Genomic DNA, 27,384 nt, shown 5'->3' with positions numbered 1-27,384 from the left:
TTAAGCTAAATAATTCATTTTGAAAGGTTTGTCTGGTCAAAAGACTATTCCTGCACTGAATGATGCTGATCTCGAGTTGTCATCTTCACGTTGCAAAAAAGAAAAAGTTTCATCGGTCTTCGAAGACAAAAACACAATAATCAATTAAAATTAAAATATATCAAATCCAGTGGTACTTTAGATACTTCAATATAACGTGTTAAGTGGTGGTCTCAACTTAATGATGAAATGATTGGGCTGTGTTGGCATATTTTGGATTTATGGGACTTGAACTAATCAGGAAGTATGTAAACGAAATTTTACCAAGGCTCGCAAGAATTTGCTTCACAAAAATAAATTATTTCCTCGATGATGCCAATTTTATAAAAACAATGGAATCACCTTTAGTGTACAAAAAAAAATATTAAACAGTATAAACATAAATATGTACAATATCCACAACACGCCATCATTTTATCGTCCATAAATATCGCCAAGATTTTTAGTCTTATGAATAGTGTTATATCGACTCTATTGTTGCGATATTCAAGTATTTTAAGTTAAAGGTTCCATTAAAACCGTTTCCAGCAAGGCATGATCGGAAACCCAAAAATGGTAGCCGCCATAGGAGGTTTGTTGAAACGAAGTACATGGTTGTCTATGGGATTAGCCACTTCCCAAACCATGTGCCGACAACTTGTTTACAATAGTAATGACATCTATTTTTTTAATCAAAAAATTTCCATAGCCGCTTATCATAAGGGTAAGCATGTTGGATCTTGTCGACGTATCCCAGTTAAACTTCAGAGAAAGCTACGTTCATCCAATAAGGAAAAAGCAGAATTATTGGAAGAAAATAATAATATGAATTCAAAATATATGTCGATGACATGTCAGATACTTAAAGCAGAGCTTCGGAAAAGAAATTTGAAGGTTTCAGGTAAAAAGGCCGAACTTGTTCAGCGACTTTGTCGTTCTGACAATAATGGTGACAACCTTAGAACGAAGTCAGTTAGACAGGCACAAGAGTGTAAGAAAAAAAATATGAAAGAAGGAAAAGTTATTCTCAAGGGGCAGAGTTATTTATCCCCTGATGTGAACCAATCGGTTATTAATTATGCCAAGGACACTTATGTGAGACATGTTAGTACTACAACTGCGGCAAATGTCAAGAAAGATCAACATAAAATTGATTTTAATAAGCCAGCAAAAAAAGTGTTTGATCCTGTACAACACGTTTCGGATTCTTGTAATCATAATTTGGATAATAATGCAAGCGTACATGTGAAGGAAATGAGAGCTACAAATGCATCTTCCAAAACAAAATTTGAGGCGGTTGCCTCTCCAGAAGCTAACAACTTGAAGAAATTCACAGTTAAAAAAGCCAAGGCGGAAAAAGGTTCCAGAATGGATGGAAGTGCTTTAAGGAAGAAGTTCAAGTCTGTTTCAAAAAAGTTTACCGACGAAAATTTCGCAAAAGAGCATGCTACATCTAAAGAGGAGTCACTTGAGCAAATTCCCAATGGCTTCAACAAAAATGGTATAACCAGGCTTAGCTTCAAAACCAACACTAAAAGTGAAAAAGGTTCGGCAAACTTTTCGGACTTTGGTAAACGTGACATTTTGTTTTGGGGATCATTTTCAGTTTTAACTATGGTTTGGTGGTCTGGAGCAAATAAAGTTGAGATAAATAATTAAGTTTTAATTTCCGGAAATTCCTGATTAATGGATTGTCGATCAACTGAGGATTCTATTGAGTGTCCTCGTTGAAAACGTCGAAGTTTATCCATTCTCAGATGTATTGCATTTTATGTCCGAGCAGTGTTGTGCATAGTGTATGCATGCTTAGGGGCTAATATGGATGCACGCTTTTTTAAAGTCGGCCCTGTGCACAGAATATTAATGATTAGCCAATGTGCTAAATTTTACAAATTACGTTATTGTTTCGCCTATTGTATGTTGTTTGTTCATGTTGGTTTATGAATATATATATATCTATGATATATACGTTTTGGTTCTCACTAGTTGCACATCGTATATTAAATTTAGTATAGATATAAACTATCAACGCACCCATAGCCAGCTGCGACGCCACCTTCGTTGCTGGTACTGATCTTCGATCTAAGTAAATGCCCACCATAAGTATTCTTTATGGCCATGCCAGTATTTTCGTCAAAGAGCAAGGAATTATATATCCCTAATTCCGACACTATACCATCGCTAAAAAGTTTGCCATTACGAAGAAGGACATTTTTTTCCAACGGTGGATGAATAAGCTCCATCAATATGTATCCAGCCCACTGGCTTTCTGGAATTGAATTTAAGAAGCCTGGAATATCCTCTTTGTATATATTGTTGCCACCCCCTTCACGCTGCGGTTTGAGAACATAGTTTTCTGGATGCTCAAATGCAAGTTTCCTTGCATTTTGAGCCTTGTCAGAGCCATCTAACGGATAAATTTTACAGAACGTTGATTCAAGTTCCTTTCTGTAAGAAGAAGACGGAGGATAAAATTGATCCAGAATCTGGGGGTTTGTGAGAAGCTGTTGTATTTTCTTTGCACCACTTAACTGAACAAGTAATGATGGACATTTTATTGCCGTTGTTGTTTCCGCTAAAACTCTGGCATCCCAAGCAGCTTCATTATTGTACTCGGATGGACTATAACCTGAACGGTAATAAACAACTGAAACCTCATCATTGTCCAAATAAAGTCTTCTGGATTCTTTATCAACCTTTGTTCTGGTAGTAAATTTGGCAAGTTCAACCCTCTTGGATCTAACATCAAATTTCCTAAGTAAACTATATTCAATCAATCTTTGGTCAAATGCATTTCTTTCACTGGGCTGAATGACAAATAGCACAATAGTATTTTTAGAATCAGCAAAGTGATTATTATAATATCTCGCAGCCTCACCAAGGCCTTCGGCCAAGCCATCTGGAGATTCACTAATAGCAAGCTCTGCCTCATGGTAATATCTCTTTCCATATTTATACAAGCCAGAATCATTTAAATATTTGTGTGCTCGACCAACTTTGTTTGACAAACCAGCAAAGGAAACGCTGACCGTATTATATTCCACCTGCTTAATTTCCTTAGTAATGGTGTCAAACATATAGTCTGACCTGGTCAACGCAAGGGAGACATTTTGAGCAATGCCTTCATTTTTTGCCTTTTTATAGCATTCATAAAGCTTTCCTGTAAAACCTGGATCAGATTTGCTCAGCTCCTCTGCAATGTTTAAGAGCCACTTTTTCTCTGAAACGATATTGCCATAGAGCGTCGAAAACGGATTTGCTAATGCCTTTGCCTTTTCAAACTCAGAACGTGGAAACGGCGTGGGAAAAATAGTCACTGGGGCCAAATCGGCTTCAAAGCTCTTGAATCCTTCAGGATACATGATCAGCCCGTTGGCTAATCCGTACTGTGTTAGTTCATCGACCAAATTATCTTTTTCCTTAGAATTTAAAGTTGGAAATTCTTTTGGACCTGAATGCATGTTTCGTATTATGATGCGGTAGAGTGAAATTTAACCTTAAGTGGTGAATTACCTCTATCACTTAGAACCACACCAATCACTCTTAGACGTAACATAGAAATACTTCGCTGTTTTTCCTGTTCTTGCGAATTATCATCAATTACTAATTGGTAGTTCACTCCGATTAGTTCTGCATTGTTAAATTTCCTCCGAAATATTTCATTTTTAATATGTCGAATCTGCTGGGGTAGCAGCATTACTTTTTAGTAATGCATTTTCCGCCACAGTTTTTAGAAAAGAAAGCATGCAACAACTATGGTGTTAGGATGCTTCCCCAATTTGATTTTTGAACATACTATTTATCATTTGGCGGTACCCCTAAAACCAACATCACTCAATGCGTTTAAATGCCCACCCTTTTCACTGCGATTTAAGTAGTACACAGTTCCCAACGTAACACTTATTTGATGAACAAATATATTTTTTCTAAACTTAGATGCAACGCCATTGTAATTGAAATAAAAAGGAATTTAAAAAATTAAAACGTATGTTTGCGAACAATCGGCGCAAAGCATGATGCATCCAAGCAGCAAAGCACGATGCATCTAAGCAGCAAAGAAAAATGTAATCTCTGTAATAATTGGACCTAATTTCATTCAGAGGCACGTTTGCAAAGCTGTGTATAACCATATATTTAAAGTTGACGATTTAAGTATGTTAAAGCCTTGGGGAGGAGGATCGAGAAGAGAGTCGGAAGAAAAAAAAATAGCACTCAGTGTTATTTGTTAGCTGTTGATTTACTGTAAGTGTGATATCGATTGTTTTACGATAAAAGCTGTTAACTAGTTGATTGAGTGCTTTTAATACTGAATAAAGAAAGGATAGGAAGTAAAGAAGCGTATAAAAGAAGCTTTGAGTGAATTTGTCTTGGTTTCAAAGTAAGGCTGTGTCACTTTTTGGGTGCGACTATCGACGAATCTACTACAAAATACATGTACTTCAAAATTTCCGAAGAAAATATTGTTACAAATTCAAGTTCAGTCAAAAAATTTTGCCAAAGTTAGCTCCACGAACATAAACAAACCTGCTTAAGATGCGACACTTTGATCTCTTTCTTGTTTAATACAGTTTGACTCTAGTCCTGGATTTTTCAAAGTACACTAGGATCTAGTGTGTAATCCTTTTATATTCAAGATCATTATGTCATTTCAATTTCCTCAAGCTTGGGGTTCTAATCATGATTCAACCGATAGTAAAGACCACCTGAAGATTGAAAAGTCGGAGTTGCAGCGCCGAAGAGCAGAGAAAATTTTGAAGTCTACAAATAAGCTTTCATTTGCTGGATCGTTCTTTACCGGGAGAACTGGTAACTCATTGGCAAGTTCTTCTAGCCAATTCATGAAGACCAATCGACAAGGAGAATCGTCTAATGGCAGATTAGTTCATCCTCCTTTAAATTCATCTTCTCCTCTTCTCTTTGCGTCTGGTTGCGTGACAAATATGATTGAAAAAGATAACAGTACACCACCAATATATGATATTCTCTCAAAATATGCCGTTGACAATTATAATTACAAGCCAAATATCACTTTAGGTCCATTTTCTCGTTTTGAGAAGGCTGAAATTTATAATATCCCGGATTCAATTTTTCGAAAGTACAAAAGCTTTGATTGTATCACGAATATGGGTGTTTTTCCTGAACTTCAGAGAGCATGGTTAGCTATTGATGACAAACTGATTATTTGGAATTATTCAGCCTCCTCAGCACCATCATCGGATCTAGAATATTACACTATGGATGACTTTAAAAGTACCATTCTTGATGTCAGGTTAATGAAACCAAAAACAAATGTCTTCGTAAATACAGTGAAATATATCATATTAGTTTCCACTGTATCGCACATTCGTATTCTTGCAGTACAGACATCGAAAGAACATGTTGATATCTCGGATACGAAAATGTCAGTTTCGACTCAAGGCTTGCTGGCTAACAAGTTTGTTTGCTATGATCGTACAGGTGAAGTATTTTTTACTGGTGCAGGAGATAATGAAGGGATTTGGAAATTAAAATACACCAGTGATGACGAGTGGTTTAGCAGGAATTGCTCTAAGGAATGCCTTACAAAATCAAGTATGTCAACTGTTCTGCCCTCAGTGTTATCAAACTTCACCAGTTTTCTTGGTGGCTCTTCTGATATAACGTCTAAGGCAGAGTCAATAATTGAACTCAAATTAGATCAATCCCGTGGAATTTTATACACGTTATCATCGAAATCAATTATTAAGGCCTATAGGCTGCGAACTACAAAGGGCATGACAACTTTGGGCTACAAAATTACAAAGCGGCCATTTGATTTGTTAAAAGAACTATCAACTACAACAGTGAATTTAAAGACGCCATTGTTAGCACGCAATAAAATCAAAATTGTCAATATTTTCCCTATATCGAAGGACGAGAATAGAAACTTATTTTTGGTCGCAGTAACAAGTTCTGGATGCAGAATATACTTGAATGGAAGCACTATGTATGGTGATAGGTTAACATTAACGGCAAATCAAACCAAATTTCCTCCCCCAGATGCTAAGTTTTATGATGAGGCAGAAAAGAAAAAGCAAGAACAACTACTGCGAGAACAAAGCTTTATGGGATCCAATTCGGCTCCATTATCGTCCACTTCAAAATCATCAATTACAAAGAATCCAGTGAATAATACAATGACTGTTCAAGACTTAAAGCAAGCCCAAGAAACGTCGCAACTTCTTGATGAACTCTCTAAATGTCTGATTATTTCACCCGGAATATTTATTGGTATTGCGAAGGGAAAGAGGTTGTTTACTTCTGTTCCAGATTATGGTATTTTGAAAAGTGCTTCGCAATATATCGAGGACTTCGAACTCCATGATGTTTTCGAGAGAATTCATTCAATTGTTCAATTGACACCTAGTTTTAATGCCACAAACACTCCGGAAGGATATTGCAATGAGTTTGCATCACAGTACACTGGTTTGCCTCTTGAATTTGCAGTTCTAACCGGTACAGGAATTCATGTTTACAGATACAGAACGCCAGATCTTATTCTTAATGATTCCCTAAATGATTTGACTTTCTCTGAATTTTCCAAAAAGTATGGCACTGAAGAGGCATGTTCATCTTCATTATACTTAGCTTGTAAGTATGGCAAATCCGATAGCTTCAGAAATCTGGCAACTAAGTATTTTGTTTCTGGTGGTAAGAATGCTAAATTGACCAAAAAGGTACAACCTTCAGTTAACGACGTTGAAATGAGTGATAAGTTGCTGGCCTTAATTATTTTAGTGTCAAGACTTGTTCGAACATTTTGGGGAAGAGTTGTTTTTAAATTAAAGCCAGAAGTTAAATTCAATAGGGATGGTTACATCAATGTCGAATCTATTAGGAAAATGAAAAGCAATAAAGTTATTTTAGATGGTCTCAATCTTACAAAGAAACAGCTTGAGTACTTTCTTTGCTCTATTCTTATTCTGGTTAAGTTTTTTGATGAAAATAAGAAATTTCTTCCTGCTCTTTCTTCTTATGGTCATTCCATAGATTCCTCTATATGGAAGGAAAAAGAGTCGGAAGTTTGTTTGCAGGCAGAGAATATGGGTTTCGAGGCGATGATTAAGATGCTAAATACCGTTAAAGAGGGGCTCTCGTTCTTGACGATTTTGGTGAGTGATGATTCCGGAGCGAAATCATTTGAAGATTTAATTCATTACCTCCCTTTGCAATCTCAGGTTGACCTAAGCTGTCTAACATTTAGTGAATTTTTTGCTTCCTCTGATCCCTATGTTTCCCGACTACTTAAAGAGATTTTATCGTCCGTTATAAATAAGAGTATCGCTTCGGGAAATTCGGTGGAAGTTGTTGCCAATGCTTTACAAGAAAAATGTGGATCATTTTGCTCCACTGGTGATGTTCTTATTTTCAAAGCCATTGAAAGCTTGAAAAAGGCCAAAGATTATATGAATAATAATGATGGTGAGATGAAAATGAACTATTTGAGGGCTGCCGTTAAACTATTAACTGAGACCGCGGACTCGTTGTCGGAAGAGATTATTACTGATTGTGTGAACATAATGCTTCATCTAGAGTACTATGATGGTGCTGTGAAATTTCTTTTAGATGTGGCAAATACATCGAAACAAATCAAGTTGAGTGAACACTATGAAAAGGATATCTCAAGTCAGATATTGAAAGATACAACTATGAAAAATTCGTATGAACGGAGGTTAAATATATATCAGCTTATTTTTCAAATTTTGGCTGATGTTGACAAGAAAGCGATTTTGAGTTTAGAGAAAGCTTCAGAGAGCACACTCTCATCCACGGTGGATATGATATATTCTAGTGTGAATAGCACTTCGGGGCAGAAAAAGTTGAACAAGTTTCAAACAAATGCAGCGTTTATGGATGAAAATGGAAGACTTATTACACAATATTCGGAAATTAGAGATCGTTGTTACAAGGTATGCGTTAGCTACGATGATAGAATCTTTCACTACAGGTTTTATGAGTGGTTCATAGCAAATGGTGTTGGTGAGCGGTTATTGGATCTTGAAACACCATTCATTCTTCAGTTTCTCATTTCTTATGGAGTGAGGGACCTTAATATTGCTAAGTTGCTTTGGGTTTATTATTCAAGAAGACATATGTACTTTGATGCTTCAAAAGTTTTGAGATCACTTGCGTTGTCGGACTTTGACCTTGATCTACCAGCAAGAATCGAGTTTCTTTCACGTGCAAATGGATTTTGTCGCTGTATCTCGGCACAAGACTTACATAAGGATGTTGTCATTCTCGCATCTGATATTTCCGACCTTATAAGCGTTTCAAACTTGCAAGATGAGTTAGTTTTGACGATTAAGGAAGATACTAGAATAAACAATTTCGCCAAAAAAAATGCCATCTCGGTTCTGAACTCCAAAATTTTGTCTGTGAGCGATCTTTACAATAATTACATTGATCCATTAGGTTATTATGAATTGGGTCTTTTGACATTTAAAATTTCTGATCATAGAAATGCTGAAGATATTCGAAGTAAATGGGAATCATTATTCGGGAAATGGTATTATTTACATCTTCAAAAGAAAGATGCTGAAAATGAACCATTTTATCAAATTTTGTCTGGAAATTTTGTTTTGGTGGGATCAAAGTTGAGTAACACCGATGTTCTGTTCCCAATTATGGATATATTTGAGCTATTGGCAAAATATATGTATAGTGATGAATTTTCGAAGAGGTATAATACACCAGCAGGAAGCATTGTTGATTGCTTTGTTGGATCCGGAGTCCCTTACGATAAACTGTACTACAACTTGAGGAATATTATTGAGGCTACAACTTTCGAAGTCTTCAAGGGATATCTAAAAATTCTCGACAATGAAATGTGTTATCTCATTAAGAGCTGGTATAAAGAAGATAAAACGCTTCGGGATGCCATTCCTGATAGCAGCATGATAAGAACAATGCAATCTTATTCGATTAAGACTGATCCCATTTATGAATATATAAAATCTGTTGGAAAGCTAGTGTAAGGTGGCTGTTCTCCATTATCTCTATACCATTTGCTAAATAATTATAGAAGTCAAAATAGATAAAATAATTCACATTATCAATCTATAATTATTACGTCTGATTCTTGCTCCACAAAATTTTTAATTCCTAAATTTGTCTTTGCTTTATTATGAACCTTCAATAAATTGGTGAAGGTTTGATTCCTGCTTACTCTCAACTTACTATTTATCCCTTTTGCATTGCAATCGACACCTCTTTTCTCACTAAAAGATAAGCTTAAATCGCAATCCGAAGGGATAATACTTTCCATCTCTAAAATTGATAAGTGCGAAGAGCACGACTTTTCATCTTTGGACCTCCTCTCTACTGCTTCTCTTAGTAACTTTCTTGTTGGCTTGGTTAAGCGTGGTGACTCTTTGCAAATAAGTGAAGTTCCAAGTTTCGAATTCTTTGTTGTGTACCTAGTCTTGATTAATTTCTTGATCCGTTGAGTCCTAACTGATTTATTTGAGTTTAAAGATAATGTACTTCCAAGTTTGCAAGATTCCATAAAATATCCAGTTGCCTTATAGCTTCCTCTTGATTCCACTTCATAGTATTTCTCTTTCAACTGATCAAGCAATTTATAAAATACTGCATTGTGTGGTCCACATTTATTATGTGCCAACTCATGAAGCATGGTCCCTATTAGATCTTGAGTGGGAAGAAACCAATTCTTGTTAGATGGACTTCGAAGTCGGATACAAATTTTTGATCCGCCATTAACGTTTAACCCAAGTAAGCAAGGATTTTTTGGATACATTTCACACAAGGTGCCAACATTAAACCCATAGAAGCTCATTATTGGAGTTACCTTTTTTGCAATGTCGTGTAATAGTTCTAGTGCTTGACTTCGTGACGCCATCCTTTTTAGAGCTGCAATATTCCCAATTAAAGGAGTTGGCGATGGAGGATCATGTTCCGTACCTGAATTCTTTTTCGTGTGATTTGAATGAAATTCACCCCTGCCTCTGACCACCATTACTTATTGTGTGACAAAAGCACTAAGCTTGATACCAATTTCAGACGAGCTCAGACGTAGGTAGCAGACTAGTTTTAGAACAAAAAGGTTCGCCCTCTTTTTTTGTGACTTTTTTCTTCTAGGCATACAACTTGAACATAAAATATATTGATCAGCATGCAATATATATTATATATATGTCTATACCTTTGTATTTGTTGATAAGTGTAAACGTTCCTCTAGTTGTTTATTTACTATTTTACTATAAAAAAAAACGGTAGAAATTTGTAGGATAAAAAAAAAAAATTACTTTTCTGATCTGTATCTATGGATAGCCCGCCAGCCACATTTTACAGTAGTGAAGTAAATGAATCTAAAAGCAATTCATAAACCTCTATTGAATATCACTTTGGTGATCAAGTTTCCATCTTTATCCTTCAAGTCATGAAATTTATCCTCTAGTCTATCAGTAGATATTGTCCTTTTTTGAGGAAAGACTGCTAATGCAAATGGAAGCACTGCAAATGATGTCAATGCAATTAACCCAAGATTGGTTGCAGTTTCCGCCATTAAGCCTCTACCACGTAAAAATCCTCTCTGTAATCTGACAAGAAGCAATGGTGGAATAACCATAATTGGGGTAGCATTAATGACTCTTGAAGCAGCCGTCTCTCCAACAGCTTCAAAAGCTGCCTTTTTGGATGAACCTAAGTCTCTGCCATCATCATCGTACACTGAAATACCTCTTCTTATTTCCTCTCCTCTCATCATAAAAACATTGACTATTCCTGCAGCAACAACAGCAGCAAATGGAACTAGTCTTCCCAATATTAGACGTGTCTGTGGCTTCAAGCGCTTTAACTTTGGAATAACGGAGTTTAATCCCAAAGCTACGCCACAAGAAGAGCCGACAGCCATCATATAACTAGTAACTAGTTGCTTTGTCGTAAGTGGATGCGACTTATTTGCGTTTGACGTATTAATTGCGACGTTCACTGATTGATTTGCAACCTGCCAAAACACGGTACCCCAATTTCCGAGTCCTGGCTTTAACATACCAGCAGTCACGACTAAATTTGAAAGAACACAACACGACATTCTAAATGGAAGAAAAACTGTATCACCTGTGTCTGGATGGATTGTCGAATCCAACACTCTTTTAGCATGCCATAGTTCTGGTGTCATGTGTTTTATAACACCGTTTTTATAATTCCAAATGAGAGCTTTCGCTCTTTGCACTTCCTTCTTCGTCACAAAAAGCATTCTCGGATCAGATATCTCAGCACAATGTTTAACTCTCCCCATATACGTGGAGAGATCGTAGTGTGACTCCGGTAGCAGTATTGGACCTGGGACTGATGAAGCCATAGTGACTTGTTTGAATTACTTTGAAGCACAATAATCTAATAAGGATGTTCAACAAAAGATCTCAAATTAATTAGAATACCAACTTTCTTCGATTTAGAGGAAACTAAATTTCTATATATATTAATAAATCTCAGAGGAAATAAAATAAATCTTAATGAAGGTTAAATATTTCACTTTAGGGAAAGAGTCTACAGATATAGAGAAAACTAGCTAGCATAAGGATTCGGGGGAAAAGTGTGCAATATACTGAGAAGAAACCTCTGACCCCTGACTCACCGAAGAAAAAAAGTGAAAAAAAAAATTTAAAAAATACCGAGGCCAGCCAGTATCAGTCTAGTGATAAGTATTGAAAATCTGCGGCTTTTGATTATCAAAGGAAAATCTTTTTTCTTCAACTGTTTCAACGGCTTTTTAAAAATTTCCGCAAGAAATTAGAAACTATAACCGAAAATTCGGAACTTAAAATTGCTGCGCCACCTGATGAGCCACGTTATAATTTTATATTTGTTAGAAGTGAGTGCGTATTTACTTTTATCCGAAACCAGAAAAGAGCGTTTAAATATCAAATCAGCAAAATCAACTCTTTCTGGCAACCCTCTCGCTAGTATTCTTTCTCTCAAAAAGAATGAATTTTTAAAACGCATTTACACCATTTTTTATTTGTATAACACGAATGGTAAAGTATCCAGCAGATTAAAGAATCGAAATTTTGTTCATATTGTCGGAATGAAGAACAAAAAAGATGAGAAGAATTTTAAAGACAGTTATAGGAATGACCCGAGTCGGAGGCTTCAACCTCCCCGACCATATATAGGGGATGAAAGCTTTTACACAGCTGATGAAACATTGCAACAAACTGCTAGTCGAAATCTAAACAATATTAGTGATGAGGATGATAATAATAATAATGGTCATGATTATAGTTCGAATTCTTACCAAATGGCAGGCTTTCATAAGGAAAGTACATCTCGCATTCCAGACAAGCTTGATGATGTACCAATATTCCATTCTCCAAGTAGGACATACTTGCCCGAAAGATATAGCATATGTTCACGAAATAGCAATAGTGTTTCCCCTACACGAAAGCCATTATTGAGCAAGCCTGGCCAGAGTCCAGTTGCGAGTACATCATCTTATCAATATCAACCGTTTCCAGTCTCGCCCACACATCCTTCTTTGCAAAAAAGGCAAACTTCGTCACACTCTTCTCATGAAAATGACCATGGTGGCTCAAATTACCCTGAAATTGTGCCGTCTCTTAATGAAAAAAGTGATCCAAATAGCGTAAAAGTCTCTTTCAGGGGAGTGAAAATTCCTGATATTCCAGGTACAAGTCCTGGGGATTCCGATCTTAATTTCCGTTATTCAAAAAGTTTTCCAGTTGAAACAAAGGATCGTGACCCATTCTGTGGATATGACTTTGATGATGATGATGATAATAATGGCCATGAGCAGGATAACGTTGAGATCGACCAAGAAGATTTTGTGCCGTTTCCGTCATTTAAAAATTCTTACTATCCCATTAATCCTCCCCAGGATTTTTATGATCCATTTGGAGTTGAAGATTATTATGATGGTGATGGGCGGGCTTACTCAGATGATGGAGATATGTTTGATTCCCAAAAGTCTGGGGTTGGACAGATCATGAATTTATATCAAGAAAATCAAAAAGGAAGTAAGGAAGACTTAGCCGCACGGCAGGTCCGTATGGTTAATGGCAATTTGGTGTTAGATTGTCCTGTGTCTGATGTCTTATTGAGTAAATATAAAATTCCTCTTACCGAAAAGGATCGTGAGTTTTTATTTATGAGATTTCAAGCATGTACCGCACAACCACATGAATTTGTGCAGAGGAATTTTTCCTTAAGGCAAAAGTTTTACACTCAACCTAGACAGACAGAGATGCTTATTGTTATTACGATGTATAATGAGTCAGAGGTACTCTTGGCTAAGACGTTAAAGGCAGTCTTCAAAAATATCAAATACTTATATTCATTACGGCATTCTTCGACGTGGGGACGCGATGCCTGGCAAAAAGTTGTTGTTTGTGTCATCAGCGATGGTCGAAGAAAGATTAATCCTCGCTCGAAAGCTCTTCTAGCGGCTATGGGTGTTTACCAGGAAGGATTTGCCAAAAATAAAATTAATGATGATAAGGTGGTTAGCCATATCTATGAATACACCACAATGGTTGGAATATCAAAAGTATATAAGGAACATGTTACATTAACCACTGAAAATCAAATTCCCATACAAATGATATTTTGTTTGAAAGAGAAAAACCAAAGAAAGATCAATTCTCATGCATGGGCATTTCAAGCGTTTTCTGAAGTTCTTCAGCCTAATATTGTTACATTGGTGGATGTTGGTACTGAACCTCAGGGGAAATCCTTATATCGCTTATGGAAATCATTTAAAGATCCTAGAGTGGCTGGTGCATGTGGGGAAATAAAAGCAAGTTTAGGACCCCACGATAAATATCTCTTAAATCCGTTGGTTGCTGCTCAAAATTTTGAATACAAGACCTCAAATATTTTAGATAAGCCTATGGAATCTGTATTTGGATTTGTTACCGTTTTGCCTGGCGCATTCAGTGCATATAGATATCAGGCATTACTCGGAGCCCCGCTAGACAAATATCTCAAAGGTCAGGATTTACGAAAGAGTAATGACGATGGTATTTTTAACGCTAACATGTATCTTGCAGAGGATAGAATCCTTTGTTTTGAACTTGTGGCAAAACGTAACTGCGCTTGGATTTTGAAGTATGTTAATACGGCAAGCGCTTATACGGATGTTCCCATTCATTTGTATGAACTTATAGGTCAAAGGAGAAGATGGTTGAATGGCTCCTTTTTCTCGGCAATTTACTCTCTCTTTCATTTTTACCGTACGTGGTGGACTTCACATTCCATTTGGAGGAAGATTCTTTTTCATATTGAATTTATTTACCAGTTTTTCAATTTGCTCGTTTCTTGGTTTTCCCTTGGTTCATATTATCTTGTTTTTAGGGCGTTGACTGTCTATTTGGCTGAAAAGGATTCAAATTTTTCCCCCGGAAATGTCTTATCAGTCTTGTTCTTGTGGATTTATATTGCTTCCTTGGTCACAACATTCGTGCTTGCCTTAGGTAACAGGCCGAAGGGAACTAAGAAATTTTACTTAATTATTGTCTGGTTTTTTGCCATTCTAATGGTATACATGATGTTTGCCGCTGTTTATATGGCTGTTCAAGCCATTGAAGATATTTTGGAGGAGCATTCAACGGACTTCAAATTTATATACATATTCACCGAAACAAGAATCAGAGATTTGATTGTGGCAACGTCCTCTACTTATCTTCTTTATCTTATCGGATTTGTGTTGTACTTGCAGCCGTGGCATATGTTTAACAGCTTTATTCAGTATATGCTTTTGAGTCCTTCTTATACAAATGTATTCAATGTTTATGCTTTCTGCAATATTCATGATATATCTTGGGGTACAAAAGGAGAAGATAATGATAATGATCTTGGTGTTGCTAAGACAACAAAGAATGCGTTGGACGGTGAACTAGAAATTGTGATTCCCACGACAAAGCAGCAAATTGATGAGGCTTACCGAAAAGTCATGATCAAATTAACTACACCGATTGAGGAGAAACAGCAAAGCATCAATGTCGATGAGAGTACGGCTTTTTACTACGCAAATATGAGATCAATGACCGTCCTAGTATGGATGTTTACTAACTTCATTTTAGTGGCGGTTGTTACCGAATCCGGAGGCCTCTCTCAATTTTCGGATAGTGATACTTGTGGGATTCCAATGAATCGCCTGTTTATATTCCTTACCGTTATCCTATGGCTTGTTGCATTTATGGCTTTGTTCAGATTCATAGGTTCCGTAAGTTATTTAATCCTGAAACTCGTTGATACCTTTAGGCTTCGAAAGTTTAGAAAGCAATTTGAACTCAAGGGAGCACAATACGACTAAACTATTTGCATTTAATTGTATGTGAAGACATAATTTTTATTTTTCATTTTATTGGTGTGTACTTTAAGGTAAAAGCATTTGTCAAAATGCTACCTGAGCTATATCTCCCTCGCGTAGTGCAGTGAATGATATTTGGCTTAAATAAAATAGAACGAAAAATTTAACAACTTAATGCAAAAATCAAAATAAAAAGTATACGCAGATTTGATCAGAGAGAATTGTCTGTTTCCAATATATTATTTGTAGTATTTATTCTTTTTACAACGAATTCTGTCTGAATAAGAGAAGTGGTCATCTGGAATACAAGTTCATTCATTTGGAAAGATGCAGAACCCGTTTCTTCCTTCCCCTAGGAAGGAATATACCGAGATGACCCAGGAAGAGCAGGCTAATTATGGTGCCAAACAGATCATGGAGTTTGTAGCGTCTTGTCCTGGAAAGACAATACTTTCTGGAGTTTCAGGTTATTTCCTTGGTGGATTTTTTGGGATGTTTATCTCTTCCATGCAGTATGATCAGCCATTCGGCACCAATATGACTAAATTAGCTGATCTTCCTTTCAAACAACAAATGAAGGTTCAATTTAAAGATATGGGAAGACAAATGTCGAGCAGTGCGAAAAACTTTGGGTATATTGGCATGATTTACTCTGCAGTTGAGTGTGCCTTGCAGTCTTTTAGAGCAAAAGACGATTTATATAATGGAGCAAGTGCTGGTTGTATTACAGGTGCAGGTCTTGCAATTAAAAGCGGTCCCACTGCGGCGTTTACTGGTTGTGCTGGTTTTGCTGCATTCTCATTGGCGGTTGATGCTTATATGAGAAGTGAGAATGGTGCACCCCCAGCAAATGATTACAATGATTGACCTAAGCTCTGTAAATAGTATGTCGCATTTATTGTAGAAATCTTTGCTACGCTGTCTATAAAACTGTAAATTCACATTTTAATACTTATATGTAATTGATATACGACCCAATATTTCTTAGTTTGCCTTTATTCTCTATATAAATTATATGCCATTTACCGTAAATCTTAGGCAGCTCCAAGAACAGTGCGGCTCCTTCCTTCCCTTTCCAACGGCGGAACTTCTTTATCTGTCCCCTGTTCCTTTGGAATTGTTCCCATGAGGCCTCTGCTTTCAGCAAATTCTCTCGATCTGATAAATGTTGGATTTGCCTGATAGTATTCGTCTATAATTGGGTGCAACATCACAGTCTGTTTCTTTATTGTGATTGTGGAATTTGTTGGTACACAAATCCAGTCTCCACGTTCAAAGGTAAGCGGCTCTGAAGCAACCATAATAATATCTTGTGATCTATTCAACCTTTCCATTTTAAATTGTCCTGGACTCACCTCGATAAACTTAGAACCAGTAGAGAAATATAATGATGCCGCCTCATCTACCTTTGACGACACATAGCGTGAAACCACAATTGAGTCACCATCAGTCACAGCAAAGTTCATCAAAGATGGATCTGGATCTTTCACATTTAATTCGGAAACCCAGTCTTTAATATATTGTATTGTTTTAACAAGTGCCTTGCGGAGAGCATCAGCAGGTACAACATGATCAAGTTTAGGATCATATCCCATTTTGAATAATGTATCAAGGAATAAAGCAAAGCTACACTCTGAATCGGTCGACCCCTGTAAAGTCAAAAAGAACTCATCTTCTATATGACTGATAAGCTTTCTCTTGATGCGTTTGAAGTTGGAAATTCCGCCATTGTGCATAAACATAATATTGTGATATGTGAATGGATGACAGTTTGTCTCACTTAACACACCATAAGAAGATGCACGAACATGAGCAAATATTAATCTTGAACGAGTTTTCTCTGCTAATCTTTGTAAATTCAAATTATTCCAAGCGGGAGTGATCGCCTTGTAAACACATGGTCCGGAAACTTTTCCTGATTCCAGTTCATTTCTTTCATCCTCTAGAGTGTAATAGCCAACACCAAATCCATCGCCATTGATAGGTTGATGGTCTATGCGTAGCCTTGAATCAAATGATTGGTTAATAATGGAATGCGCAGGTTTTGTAAGAAGATTAGACAAGAGCATCGGCTCCTTTCCCTTATAAATTAAAAACCGACACATAATGAACTTAAAGTTCAGATTCAATCTCCCCCCTTTCTATACTGTAGTTTAGTTTAGTTATGCTTGGTAAACTCGATATATATCGGCCAAGAGAATGAATTATGTATGCCAGAGAAGAATCCCACAAGAATCCCACAGGAAATTATAATACACTTTATCTACACGCCACAACATCTCGCCACAATTTTTGGAGGTCGAAGAAAAAACGGATTAAAGACTAATATTATTCATGTGTACGGTTGTGTTCCATAACGCTCACCCCTGTCTAGGGGGGTACGTAGTGGCCATTTCCCTGCGTAAACGCACATGGATAAATTCCGGATCCGAATAACAATATTGATAATAATCAAAGTTTATGAATGTGCTTTATCCTTTGTATCCCAAATGATCGTAACAGGACCATCATTAACTAGGGAAACATCCATCATTGCCCCGAATTTACCTGATTGAACGCTGCTTTCACCGATTCCTCTTCTTAGTTCTTCCAAGAGCCGCAAATACAATAGTTCTGCCTCATCTCCTTTCATTGCTCTATGGAAGTCTGGCTTTGTTCCTTTCTGTATATTTCCATATAGAGTAAATTGGGAAACGCATAGAATCTCAGCATTAATATCCGAGACAGACTTTGCCCATGGCCGACCAACCCATTTTGTAGCTGTTTCTGCATTCTTCGTTCGGTCTTCAAAGATTCGTAATCTCAAAATTTTATTTACTAACTTTGAAACATCGTCAACTGTATCTGTTCTAGCGATGCCAATTAATAACAGTAGCCCTTGGCCGATCTGTGAAATTACTTTATTATCTACTGTAACCGATGCATTTCTAACCTTCTGGATCACCACTTTCATCCTAATTTTTAAACGCTTGATCTATGTATTTGTTGGCTGATAATGAACTATACAAATTTACCGTTGATCCGTCGACTAGGAAGCCGAAGGAAGCTGCTGAAATGAGAAGATAAGAAATTGCGGATAAAAATAAATGATACGAGAACTAAATAAAATAACTATTCGATTCACCGACATTAAAAATAAATATGTATTTATGTACAATAATTTGTAAGAATTAGTCTCTTATGCTAAAGAAATAAGATAGCAACACATTTACTCTTTACGGCTACTTTATTTTTCAAAAAAGTCTCTTCCCGTTGATATGTGACTTCTCCTTTCAGCAAGAGCCATTATCCTGTTCATCTTAACATTGCAAAACCCTTCATTTATGTAATAGCTTTTCTTAAGTCCAGTAGTGGGATCCTTACTGATTAAGTTGACGTACCCAAACCTGGATTCGTAGTCATTATTCGAAGGAACCCAAAAAGAGTCTACTCGAATAAGGTCATTGTAGGTTTTAAAGCCATTCCAATTGAGCTTTTCTATCAGCACTTGTTCATTCTTCAACAAGTTTTGCATGGTTTGTGGTTTGGTAATATCGTATATCCGAAATATCCTTGAAACATAAGGGTGATATAAATACAAAATAACGGGGAATGGAATCACACTGAGAGTAGCTAATACTTCACAAATTTCCGGATAAACTAATCCAGTTCTTTCCATAAGATAAGAAAATAGAACGCCCATGACTCCAAAAGCAAGGGATAATCGTTTAGCACCAATGACAAAGTTGATCAATGGGTTTTGATAAAGCGCTTCATTTCCCAATCTATAATTATTTTCAAGTTTCAGGCTGTAGAATGAGGTACCATGAGTTCTATAATTTATTGGATCTTCTTCGGGCATACGAACTTTATACTTTGGTTGGTTCTCGCCCATCTTTATCTTATAATATAGTCCTTGAGTAGTTCTGAACATGCGAAATTGAAAACGATGTGGCGTACTGAAAGGTAATTGCGGAGGAAGAAATAGGCTGCCTCTGCCGGCAATTCTCCATCCTATTATACGCATACTTTGAATATCCGTATGTTTAATAATTAATGATCCAAGTCTAGAAGCAGAATAACATTCGGTGAGGCATAGCAGATTCGTGAATAGTAACGGTTTTGTGTATTTATGCCCTAGGATTTTTTTCCCAACCTCACCCACACAAATACACTGTGTAAACGAAAAAAATATTCACTACGTAAATCATTTATTAAATTTAATAAATTATTATTATCACTGATTGCGAAATTTTTTGGTCGCGCGCATCAGTGACAACTTTGAGCATCTCTGCTCATCCTGCGACAGTCTGAGTATTCCTATGAATTACTGTTCATTGTAAACTGCTTTGTGGAGTGGTGACTTTATATTAACTTGTTGTGTCAAATCTGCAATACAATACCTATATCATTTGACATAGCATGTTCCTGGTTTAAACTATGTTGATGTGTATGCTATGTAAAAGAAGCTTTTAAGCACAGAAATTGCCTAACACAATTTCAATATGATTGCCAACATAAGCAGAAGAGCTGATATATGTTTCTATGTAAGCGTACATCTTCCTCTCTTTAAGATTCTTAAAGGATAGGTCAAAAAATATTGAAAGAAAAGAAACGAGACTGTGTAAAACCCGAAGTGTTGAATTGTTTAGTCCACTACAACATATCACTATTTATTGGTATGATCATGTTAAAGTTGGTATAACCAGATTGGTATATTATTTCGATATTTATTGTAGTATGTAAATTGTACGTAAATTTTAGTGTAGACACAAGAGGGGATCTCAGCTTTATATAGTTCTCATCCTTCTTTTTTATGCGACAACGTAGACAATATAGCATGTTTTACTTAGAACATTATTGTTCTATACTTCTATTGTTTTGAGAGATCATTGTTGATTGGTTTCATGTGTGAAAGTAGTCTCTATATAAAAAATGCAGCCCATTTAGTCAATTGATTGTTTTCATGATAAAGGAAAGAAGTTTGTAAAGTAAGAAAGATAAAAAGGAATTGCGAAAGAGTAATGAGCATTTTTTTACATGACTTATTTCTTCTACGAAGCGACAAGACCTGTTATTTTATTTTTCAATACTTCTAGTTTGACTCCGGATTAAAGTTAGTGTTACCAGATTAGCATAGTTTGATACTTATTACAGTATATAACATGTACATAAAATTTAGTATAGACACAAGAAGATATCTCATCTCTATATAGTTGTCATTCTTCTTCTTATATAACAATGTAGGCAATAGACATTGTTCTTCTTGGAACCTCATTGTTCTATCCCTCTATTGTTTTGACAAGCTTACAGAAGAAGAAAACGAAAAGAATAAGAAGATCAGAGATAAGAATAAGAGAAAAGATAACAAGAAGATAAAAAATAAGAAAAAAGCAAATAAAACAAATAAAAACAAGTCATTAAAATAAATATAACATTACTTCAAATTATAAACATATACAAAGGGGTGCTTTTAAAAATATATCCTAGTGAATACAAACTAGTTGATTCTTTCATTATATATTACTTCCGCTGTCGGAGTTAAGAGAGACCTTATGAGTTACTCCCGGGCTTTAGCTATCAAACTCCTTCTTTAATAGAACTAATAAGAACCTAGCAGCGGGGAAGATTCAGACAATTGTAAGGTCGGTTACCTAAGTGGGTGGAAATAAATGTACCGAGTGGTCTGTGTGATAATGTTAATGCCTTTAACATTCTAACAATTGTGTATGTGTCACCATAGAAGAAAATGAATTTACTTTCTTTACTCTGTTACCATCAAAGTGGAGTCGAACTAGTTGTATTGCAAAATAGGCTATCGGGTCTCGTCCCTTCGTAGAAGAAATAAGTTATATAAAAAGAGGTAAAGTAAAGTAAAAATAAAAAGGAAAATAAAGTGAGGTAATCATACATAATATAAAAAAAATATTTAATTCTTAGAAACTGTCGGAACCTATGAGTTATAATAATGTTTTATATGTTAATAACGCATAAAGGTTCAACTGGTATTTGATTTATAATATGTGGATCAAATTAATGTTCAGACAGATATAAGAAATAATTCGCGGGGAAATTTTTCCTGTGAAATAAATTTCTCCCTAATCTACTTTCGGCTGAGAATGACCTATTCCACTTCTGCGGAAAAATATCTCTTATATGTATGTACTACTTTTTCCTTATATACTATGTGTCTCTTAGAAGGGACGACGACTTTATTATGTAATTTGCAATACATATTCATATAAGGAAATCCATCTTGAAGTGATCCTTCAGCTGAAACCAAGAGTAACCTTCGGGTTCTCGCTGGATTACAAACGTGTTCGTAAGGACCCTATTTTGTTATGGGGGTCATTCTATGCAACAGAAGTCTTTTCTATATCCGAACTATATGGCCAATCCCGTTCATAACCTTGGGCATCTGCGCGCTCGGTAGTGCTACGGCACAGAGATATGTGAGCAATTAAGCAGATACAAATGTCACACGGGATTTATATACTCTGACAGAAACAGAATTATGATCACGCATAATTAATTTTCTGTTGATTCCCTAACATACACAGTTAGTGCATTTTATCCAGGATTGTCTCTATTAGATATTATTCTAAATCTTCGTTATTTTAGAATAAGTTCAGATCTCAAAACGAATAAATCTAATGACATATAATAATAGATTACCTAATTACCTAATACTTGGTAATATTCTCATATGTCCGACATCCGCACCTACTTAAATTACATTATAACATTCTAAAACCAGTACTTCACAACATACAATACTTCATCCTTTAGTGGTTTGACTCAACACTTCAAAACAAACACACCAATTACTTTGCACTTACATAATCTAAAATAATTTAGGTTCAAATAAAAGTGGATCCCAAACAATTTTTGTAAGGGGTCAAACCAAGCGCATATTGGTTTAAAGCCAGATAAAATATTAATGAATTCATTTACCTGATTAGGTAACACGGAAAGATATAAATAGTTTCCGAAATAATTTATGAGAAGCGCGAATAAGAAATAAAGCGTACTGAAAGGATAGTGACCCGAAGGACAATAAGAAAGAGCTACATCGGAATAAGCTGACTAATATTCGTGTGGCGACTGCATATGCAAAACAACAGGTTTTTGCATGATCGCGGGTTATGCTGAATTCACATAATGTGATGTTCCCAAACAGGATGGATTCCTCTTTGGCATATAATTTGTTATTGTATGAAATTGGAAGAGAAATGGAAGAAGTGTCATTCTCCATTTAAATATAAATATGCGCCCTTGCCCTCCTTTGATACAGAGGCAAGGTTAGATTATGATTTAGTTATTTTTCTAGAAAGGGAGATTGAAAAGATAAGTGATTAGATAGAAGAATGAAAAAAATATAATAGTTCATAGAGAGCTATGAGATAAGAGATATGAAAGGATACGAGAAGTATCAGATAACAATCTTATTAATCTATTATATATCTTTAGACGGATTTGGTAATCATCTAAAGAATCCTTATACTTCAGGTTATTAAAAAAATAATATTTTGTTACCTTCAGTCCGACCTTTTACAATTTTGTTATTCCCGCCTTAGCTCAGTTGGAAGAGCACAAGACTGTAATGTAATATTGACATCTTGGGGTCCCTGGTTCGATCCCTGGAGGCGAGATTTTTTTACTCTTTCTTTCTGTGCTTTATATTTATTATCTATGGTAACCGGTACACAACGAGACATAGCTTCTCTGGGTCATACGTGGTTTTCTGGGTATTTAATTAAAATATGATAATGTTATTGGGGGAGATGAATTAAGACTGAAATGGGTTTGTCTCTACTAGAGTGTTAGTGGCTGCTCTGTAACTAAGAAAGGAAAGTCTTTCTACACCATTTTTGCCCATCTCGGGCATATACTTTGCTTTTAGGTGAACTCTTTCGGTAAATTTTTGTGCTTTTGATGGAAATATATATGAATATATATGGACTTTTCTGTATCACGTAACATGTGCCTTTTTCATGTTTTTCGTGCATACTCGCAACTATTGGACATCGAAACGCTGTACAATATGCATGAAAGAATGACAATACTAAGTAGAATCATATTAGTAGTGGTTCCACTAAACAAATTGAACCAACTTAAGCACAGAATACAAGTAAATTGGATATAAAAAGATCGATGAGGGAAAAAGAGAAAACCTAAAAAATTGTACGTTATAAATTGCTGGTGTTAGTTCAAAAATGCCAGTTACCAAAGCATTATTTCTAAAGGTCGATCAAACTTTCTTTAGGTTGCTTTGGTTCCGATGACTGTCGCTGATTTCCAAAACCATAACCTGTAGGTGCTGCAACAATAGTGCTTGGGATTCCCACATACTGGGTTTCAGAGAATTGGCTATTATCTTGACGTTCCCCCTCTTGTCGGAAACCTGTACCGTAGGAATTGAAGAAAGCACCTGTTTTTGTATGTTGGGCTGGTATTCTTGCATCTCCTTCATTACCAAACGTATCGATACCTGTACCTTGAGCTAGAAGATTGTTAAGCTCTGCATATTGGTCATTTATCTTTTGATTACCAGCAGACATACTTTGTTGTGGAGTATTATGGCCTGCTTGCAGAAGTTGCGATTGTTGTGGTTGCTGTTGGGTAGCAGACACCATTGAAGAAGTTGGGTTCGATTGAACGTTGGACAAAGCAAAAGGGTTATTAGATCCCGTAGGTGCGGGCACTTGAGCATTTAATGACTGCTGAATTACGACATTCTGCTGCTGCTGCTGCTGCTGTTGTCGCTGTGCTGCTTCAAGTTGCTGTTGATAAAGCTGTTGCTGATAAAGCTGCTGCTGCTGTGCGGCAGAAGACTGGTAAGCATTTTGTAAATATCCAGTAGCCATTGGCTGGTTGGCATAGACAGGATTTCCATACATATCGTAGCCAATGATCTGTGCTGTAGAAACTTGTGGTTGTGCTGAGTAATATCCCAAAACCGCAGGGGCAGCATCATCACCATTGTGCTCATTGATATCCAATAAATTGGTGTTCTTCTTGCGCATCTCTTCCTCTTCCAAGCTCAATTGAATAGCTCTATTCAAACTAGCGTCACTATTCTTACGTCTCTTCTGCTCTTCTTCCTCAGCAGTCTGTCTGCTTTCTTCTATAGCCTGTTGCAAATCACTATCATAATCTTCATTATCTCCAAGAGCGCTGTTGACATCTTCTCTTCGTCCCCTGCCATGTGGAACGTTTCTGTTCCTGAGTGCAACTTGTCTTTCTTCTCGTAGTCGGTCATCATCCGAAAGTAAATCTGAAAGTTCTTTTGCCTTAACCCTCACTATTGCCCCTTGGTCCCTACCCATAGAATCTGATGCCTGAAATTCACGAAGTGTTTTAATAACATACACGTTATCTTTTGCCCAAATAACGGTATCTTCTGATCCATACCTAACTAAATAATCCAATAAAGTAAGTGATTTTGCAACATGCCTCCAGTTCTTACCTTTGTCGTTAAGTCTCCTATCAACAATATCCATAATTTCAAGAAGTTCACCTCTATCAAAAGTATGATTAGCTATATCTGCCATTTGAGAAACGGTCGGCCCTGATGGATCATTACTGGTGGCATTCCGTACCATCACTTGCGCTGATGTATAGCCATTAGTAACATTTTTTATACTTCTTAAAACGGATTTTGTTGTTGTCATAATGAAAATATTTACAAGGATGTATATATTTCAGTGCAAAAAATTCGTTTCTTTCGACAGAATGCTGTGTTTGATTCAGAAAATATTATTGTACTACCTTATCCTCTTACTTGCAAGTATGAAAACTGTAGACAAAACAAATGACAAGAGAATCAGCGGACACAAACTATTTGCAAAAGGACAAGGAACAAATACTGCGGTGTTAGAAAGGAACCAGATTCTTTCGAAAGACAAACCCACGTGAACTCCGCCTTATCTAATGCGAGGGGACCTCGAAATATACATTTTTAGATTTCATAATTTTTGGGATGGACGCACAGAACTCACAAATAACAAAAAGTAGTAATAAAAAAATACGGTAGGAAATTCATTATTTATGTCTGTTGTCCTCATTTTCTCAAAATTTCCCTAATAAACAAAATACAAAAATACCCACAACGGACTGGTTCCTACCTAATAGCGCATTATTTCATTTTATCAAACTATGCACATAACCTTCCATTAATATTATGTCAAAAAATACACGTTATAACAAGAAACCTTTTATCGGGCTATGAATAGCGACAAATCAAATGCTTGCTCATAATACTTTAACTATTTATATTATGAATATGAATCCGATTCTTTTCAGAATCGATTAAATCTTTGCTCGTTAATTGTTTACTCGCACTTAGTTTATGATTCCTACTTCGGGATTCACAGCCTGGACAGTTATGTAAAACCTCATGTATGAAAACATCGCAATCAATACAAAAATCACAGCCACACAAGGTACAACGGTATCTGGAACTTGATTGAATTTCCTTTTTGCGTTTATGAGAGTCAGTCGCACGCCACGACGGTTCAACACCTTTCGGAAATCTGACGTGACAACCAAAACAAGTATTTGTCGGATATGATGAGGAGATTGGTACTTCGACAAAAAGCGTCAAAGGAAATAAATGATGATATGAACGCGCGAGATGAGTTGAAAGAATGAGCGTTAGGTTACAACAGGGACAAACTGTAGGTAAGACACATACTTTACTTTTGCAGTTTGGACATATGTACCCTCCATATACCAATCTTGAATGACATGCGCAAAAACTAGGGCTCTGTTCACTGACTCTTTGTGGAAAACCCATCTTAACTAATGAAAATCCTCGCTTATTTTGTGACTCGGTTTTCGTAATTGCCAAAGGAGTGACAGCATCCATGAACAACTCTTTAAAATGTTGCTCATTTAATATAACATTGTATGAGTTTTTCAAATCTCCATGATTTGTCAGTCTACAAAGTTCATCACAAATAGCAACTCTCGCAGTCAAGCCAATGACTCGTACGCTGATCTTCTCTTGTACCAATCCCTGAATGGTTGAATGAATATTTCCAGGGTCCGACGTAAATAATGCTCCAAATATAATCAAAACTTCCCTGGTGCAGTGAGACGGAACATGAAGAAGAAGACCTCGTGACATTTCCAACGCATTTTGGAGCGATGGATCTCCCTCCGGATCTGTCTTTTTTAATTTCTTTAGCGCCTCTATGTGATCATGCGGATTTCCACTGACTTCAGAAACGATCTGGGCTAATCCATTGCGCATGATCACCACACTGAGCTGAGATATAGGGTTCTGATCAAAAAATTCATTAACAAAATCAATGGCGTATGATATCATCATCGCTGCTCTATTAGGGCGTAAATCTTTTTCTCGCATGACTTTAGAGTAATCTAAAACAAGAACATTTACACGGATAATTCCACGTTGAAAAGGTGTAGTATCTTTCAAATATCTTTTCTTCTGTGACTCAACAAGTCCGGAAACAATCGTTTCTAAACTTCCACTCTCATCCTCTTGCACTATATCCCACGATCTACGATATTCATCTTCCCAAGAATATCCACCGTTATTTCCCTTCAGCTGTTCAGGCGCATCGTGATCATCATTACCCTCATTTGAATTCCTGCTTGTTTCTATGTGTTGTGAATTATCATACTTATCTGTACTATCCAAATAATCCTGCTCATTTTCGTCATCATTGATAATGGAAGCACGCTCCTTGCTTCTGTGCCTTCCAGCTGGCGTAACAATATTCTCTTCTTCCGGATCTAACGGCATTTCCACTGCCTTATATTCAAAGATAAATAAATATATGTATATCTTTATTGATTAATATTACGAAACAATTGTGTGCAATTGAAAGTGCAAAAAAATGGTTTCACATAGTTCCCCAGATCTAAACAAATGAATACGTGCGCAGAGAAATATTCATAAAACATCTTTTCAAGCTTTTTTTTTCTTCATAATATATATTTTTTTTCATTCTTAGGTAGTAGGATCGATCTACTGAAAATTTTTAGACTACTTTTGATTATTTACTAGACATTGAGTATGATTTATTCTTTTGGCATGACGACGC

General features: G+C 36.3%; 12 protein-coding genes and 1 non-coding gene across 13 annotated transcripts; 5 read left to right on the top strand and 8 right to left on the bottom strand.

The window, feature by feature from the left end:
• Window positions 1-573: 573 nt before the first annotated feature.
• Window positions 574-1,677, top strand: BRETT_003060 (uncharacterized protein; the record flags this gene model as incomplete). The annotated part of the gene is made up of 1 exon (XM_041281575.1): window positions 574-1,677. One exon carries the CDS (start codon window positions 574-576, stop codon window positions 1,675-1,677), a length of 1,104 nt encoding a protein of 367 aa, XP_041139366.1.
• Window positions 1,678-2,024: 347 nt separating this feature from the next.
• Window positions 2,025-3,479, bottom strand: BRETT_003059 (uncharacterized protein; the record flags this gene model as incomplete). Its single annotated transcript, XM_041281574.1, has 1 exon — window positions 2,025-3,479. One exon carries the CDS (start codon window positions 3,477-3,479, stop codon window positions 2,025-2,027), a length of 1,455 nt encoding a protein of 484 aa, XP_041139365.1.
• Window positions 3,480-4,658: 1,179 nt separating this feature from the next.
• BRETT_003058 (uncharacterized protein) lies at window positions 4,659-9,014 on the top strand (the record flags this gene model as incomplete). Its single annotated transcript, XM_041281573.1, has 1 exon — window positions 4,659-9,014. The coding sequence occupies one exon, from the start codon at window positions 4,659-4,661 to the stop codon at window positions 9,012-9,014; it is 4,356 nt and encodes a 1,451-aa protein (XP_041139364.1).
• A 77-nt stretch (window positions 9,015-9,091) lies between these two features.
• BRETT_003057 (uncharacterized protein) lies at window positions 9,092-10,015 on the bottom strand (the record flags this gene model as incomplete). The annotated part of the gene is made up of 1 exon (XM_041281572.1): window positions 9,092-10,015. The coding sequence occupies one exon, from the start codon at window positions 10,013-10,015 to the stop codon at window positions 9,092-9,094; it is 924 nt and encodes a 307-aa protein (XP_041139363.1).
• A 363-nt stretch (window positions 10,016-10,378) lies between these two features.
• On the bottom strand, window positions 10,379-11,362 carry FSF1 (Putative alpha-isopropylmalate carrier; the record flags this gene model as incomplete). Its single annotated transcript, XM_041281571.1, has 1 exon — window positions 10,379-11,362. One exon carries the CDS (start codon window positions 11,360-11,362, stop codon window positions 10,379-10,381), a length of 984 nt encoding a protein of 327 aa, XP_041139362.1.
• Window positions 11,363-12,088: 726 nt separating this feature from the next.
• On the top strand, window positions 12,089-15,334 carry BRETT_003055 (uncharacterized protein; the record flags this gene model as incomplete). The annotated part of the gene is made up of 1 exon (XM_041281570.1): window positions 12,089-15,334. The coding sequence occupies one exon, from the start codon at window positions 12,089-12,091 to the stop codon at window positions 15,332-15,334; it is 3,246 nt and encodes a 1,081-aa protein (XP_041139361.1).
• Window positions 15,335-15,703: 369 nt separating this feature from the next.
• On the top strand, window positions 15,704-16,198 carry TIM22 (Mitochondrial import inner membrane translocase subunit tim22; the record flags this gene model as incomplete). Its single annotated transcript, XM_041281569.1, has 1 exon — window positions 15,704-16,198. One exon carries the CDS (start codon window positions 15,704-15,706, stop codon window positions 16,196-16,198), a length of 495 nt encoding a protein of 164 aa, XP_041139360.1.
• A 167-nt stretch (window positions 16,199-16,365) lies between these two features.
• On the bottom strand, window positions 16,366-17,436 carry DUG3 (glutamine amidotransferase subunit; the record flags this gene model as incomplete). Its single annotated transcript, XM_041281568.1, has 1 exon — window positions 16,366-17,436. The coding sequence occupies one exon, from the start codon at window positions 17,434-17,436 to the stop codon at window positions 16,366-16,368; it is 1,071 nt and encodes a 356-aa protein (XP_041139359.1).
• Window positions 17,437-17,789: 353 nt separating this feature from the next.
• On the bottom strand, window positions 17,790-18,284 carry BRETT_003052 (uncharacterized protein; the record flags this gene model as incomplete). Its single annotated transcript, XM_041281567.1, has 1 exon — window positions 17,790-18,284. The coding sequence occupies one exon, from the start codon at window positions 18,282-18,284 to the stop codon at window positions 17,790-17,792; it is 495 nt and encodes a 164-aa protein (XP_041139358.1).
• Window positions 18,285-18,557: 273 nt separating this feature from the next.
• BRETT_003051 (uncharacterized protein) lies at window positions 18,558-19,205 on the bottom strand (the record flags this gene model as incomplete). The annotated part of the gene is made up of 1 exon (XM_041281566.1): window positions 18,558-19,205. The coding sequence occupies one exon, from the start codon at window positions 19,203-19,205 to the stop codon at window positions 18,558-18,560; it is 648 nt and encodes a 215-aa protein (XP_041139357.1).
• A 3,672-nt stretch (window positions 19,206-22,877) lies between these two features.
• On the top strand, window positions 22,878-22,962 carry BRETT_003050. The gene has a single exon. It is a non-coding gene; the product is annotated as a tRNA-Tyr (tRNA).
• Window positions 22,963-23,550: 588 nt separating this feature from the next.
• On the bottom strand, window positions 23,551-24,915 carry BRETT_003049 (uncharacterized protein; the record flags this gene model as incomplete). The annotated part of the gene is made up of 1 exon (XM_041281565.1): window positions 23,551-24,915. The coding sequence occupies one exon, from the start codon at window positions 24,913-24,915 to the stop codon at window positions 23,551-23,553; it is 1,365 nt and encodes a 454-aa protein (XP_041139356.1).
• Window positions 24,916-25,574: 659 nt separating this feature from the next.
• SSL1 (transcription initiation factor TFIIH subunit) lies at window positions 25,575-27,083 on the bottom strand (the record flags this gene model as incomplete). The annotated part of the gene is made up of 1 exon (XM_041281564.1): window positions 25,575-27,083. One exon carries the CDS (start codon window positions 27,081-27,083, stop codon window positions 25,575-25,577), a length of 1,509 nt encoding a protein of 502 aa, XP_041139355.1.
• Window positions 27,084-27,384: the final 301 nt, after the last annotated feature.

This window comes from Brettanomyces bruxellensis, chromosome 9 (genome assembly GCF_011074885.1).
Source record: "Brettanomyces bruxellensis chromosome 9, complete sequence".
Lineage (NCBI taxonomy): Eukaryota > Fungi > Ascomycota > Pichiomycetes > Pichiales > Pichiaceae > Brettanomyces > Brettanomyces bruxellensis.
The sequence above is the reverse complement of the archived record's forward strand: the minus strand, read 5'-3'. Positions and strand labels throughout refer to the sequence as shown.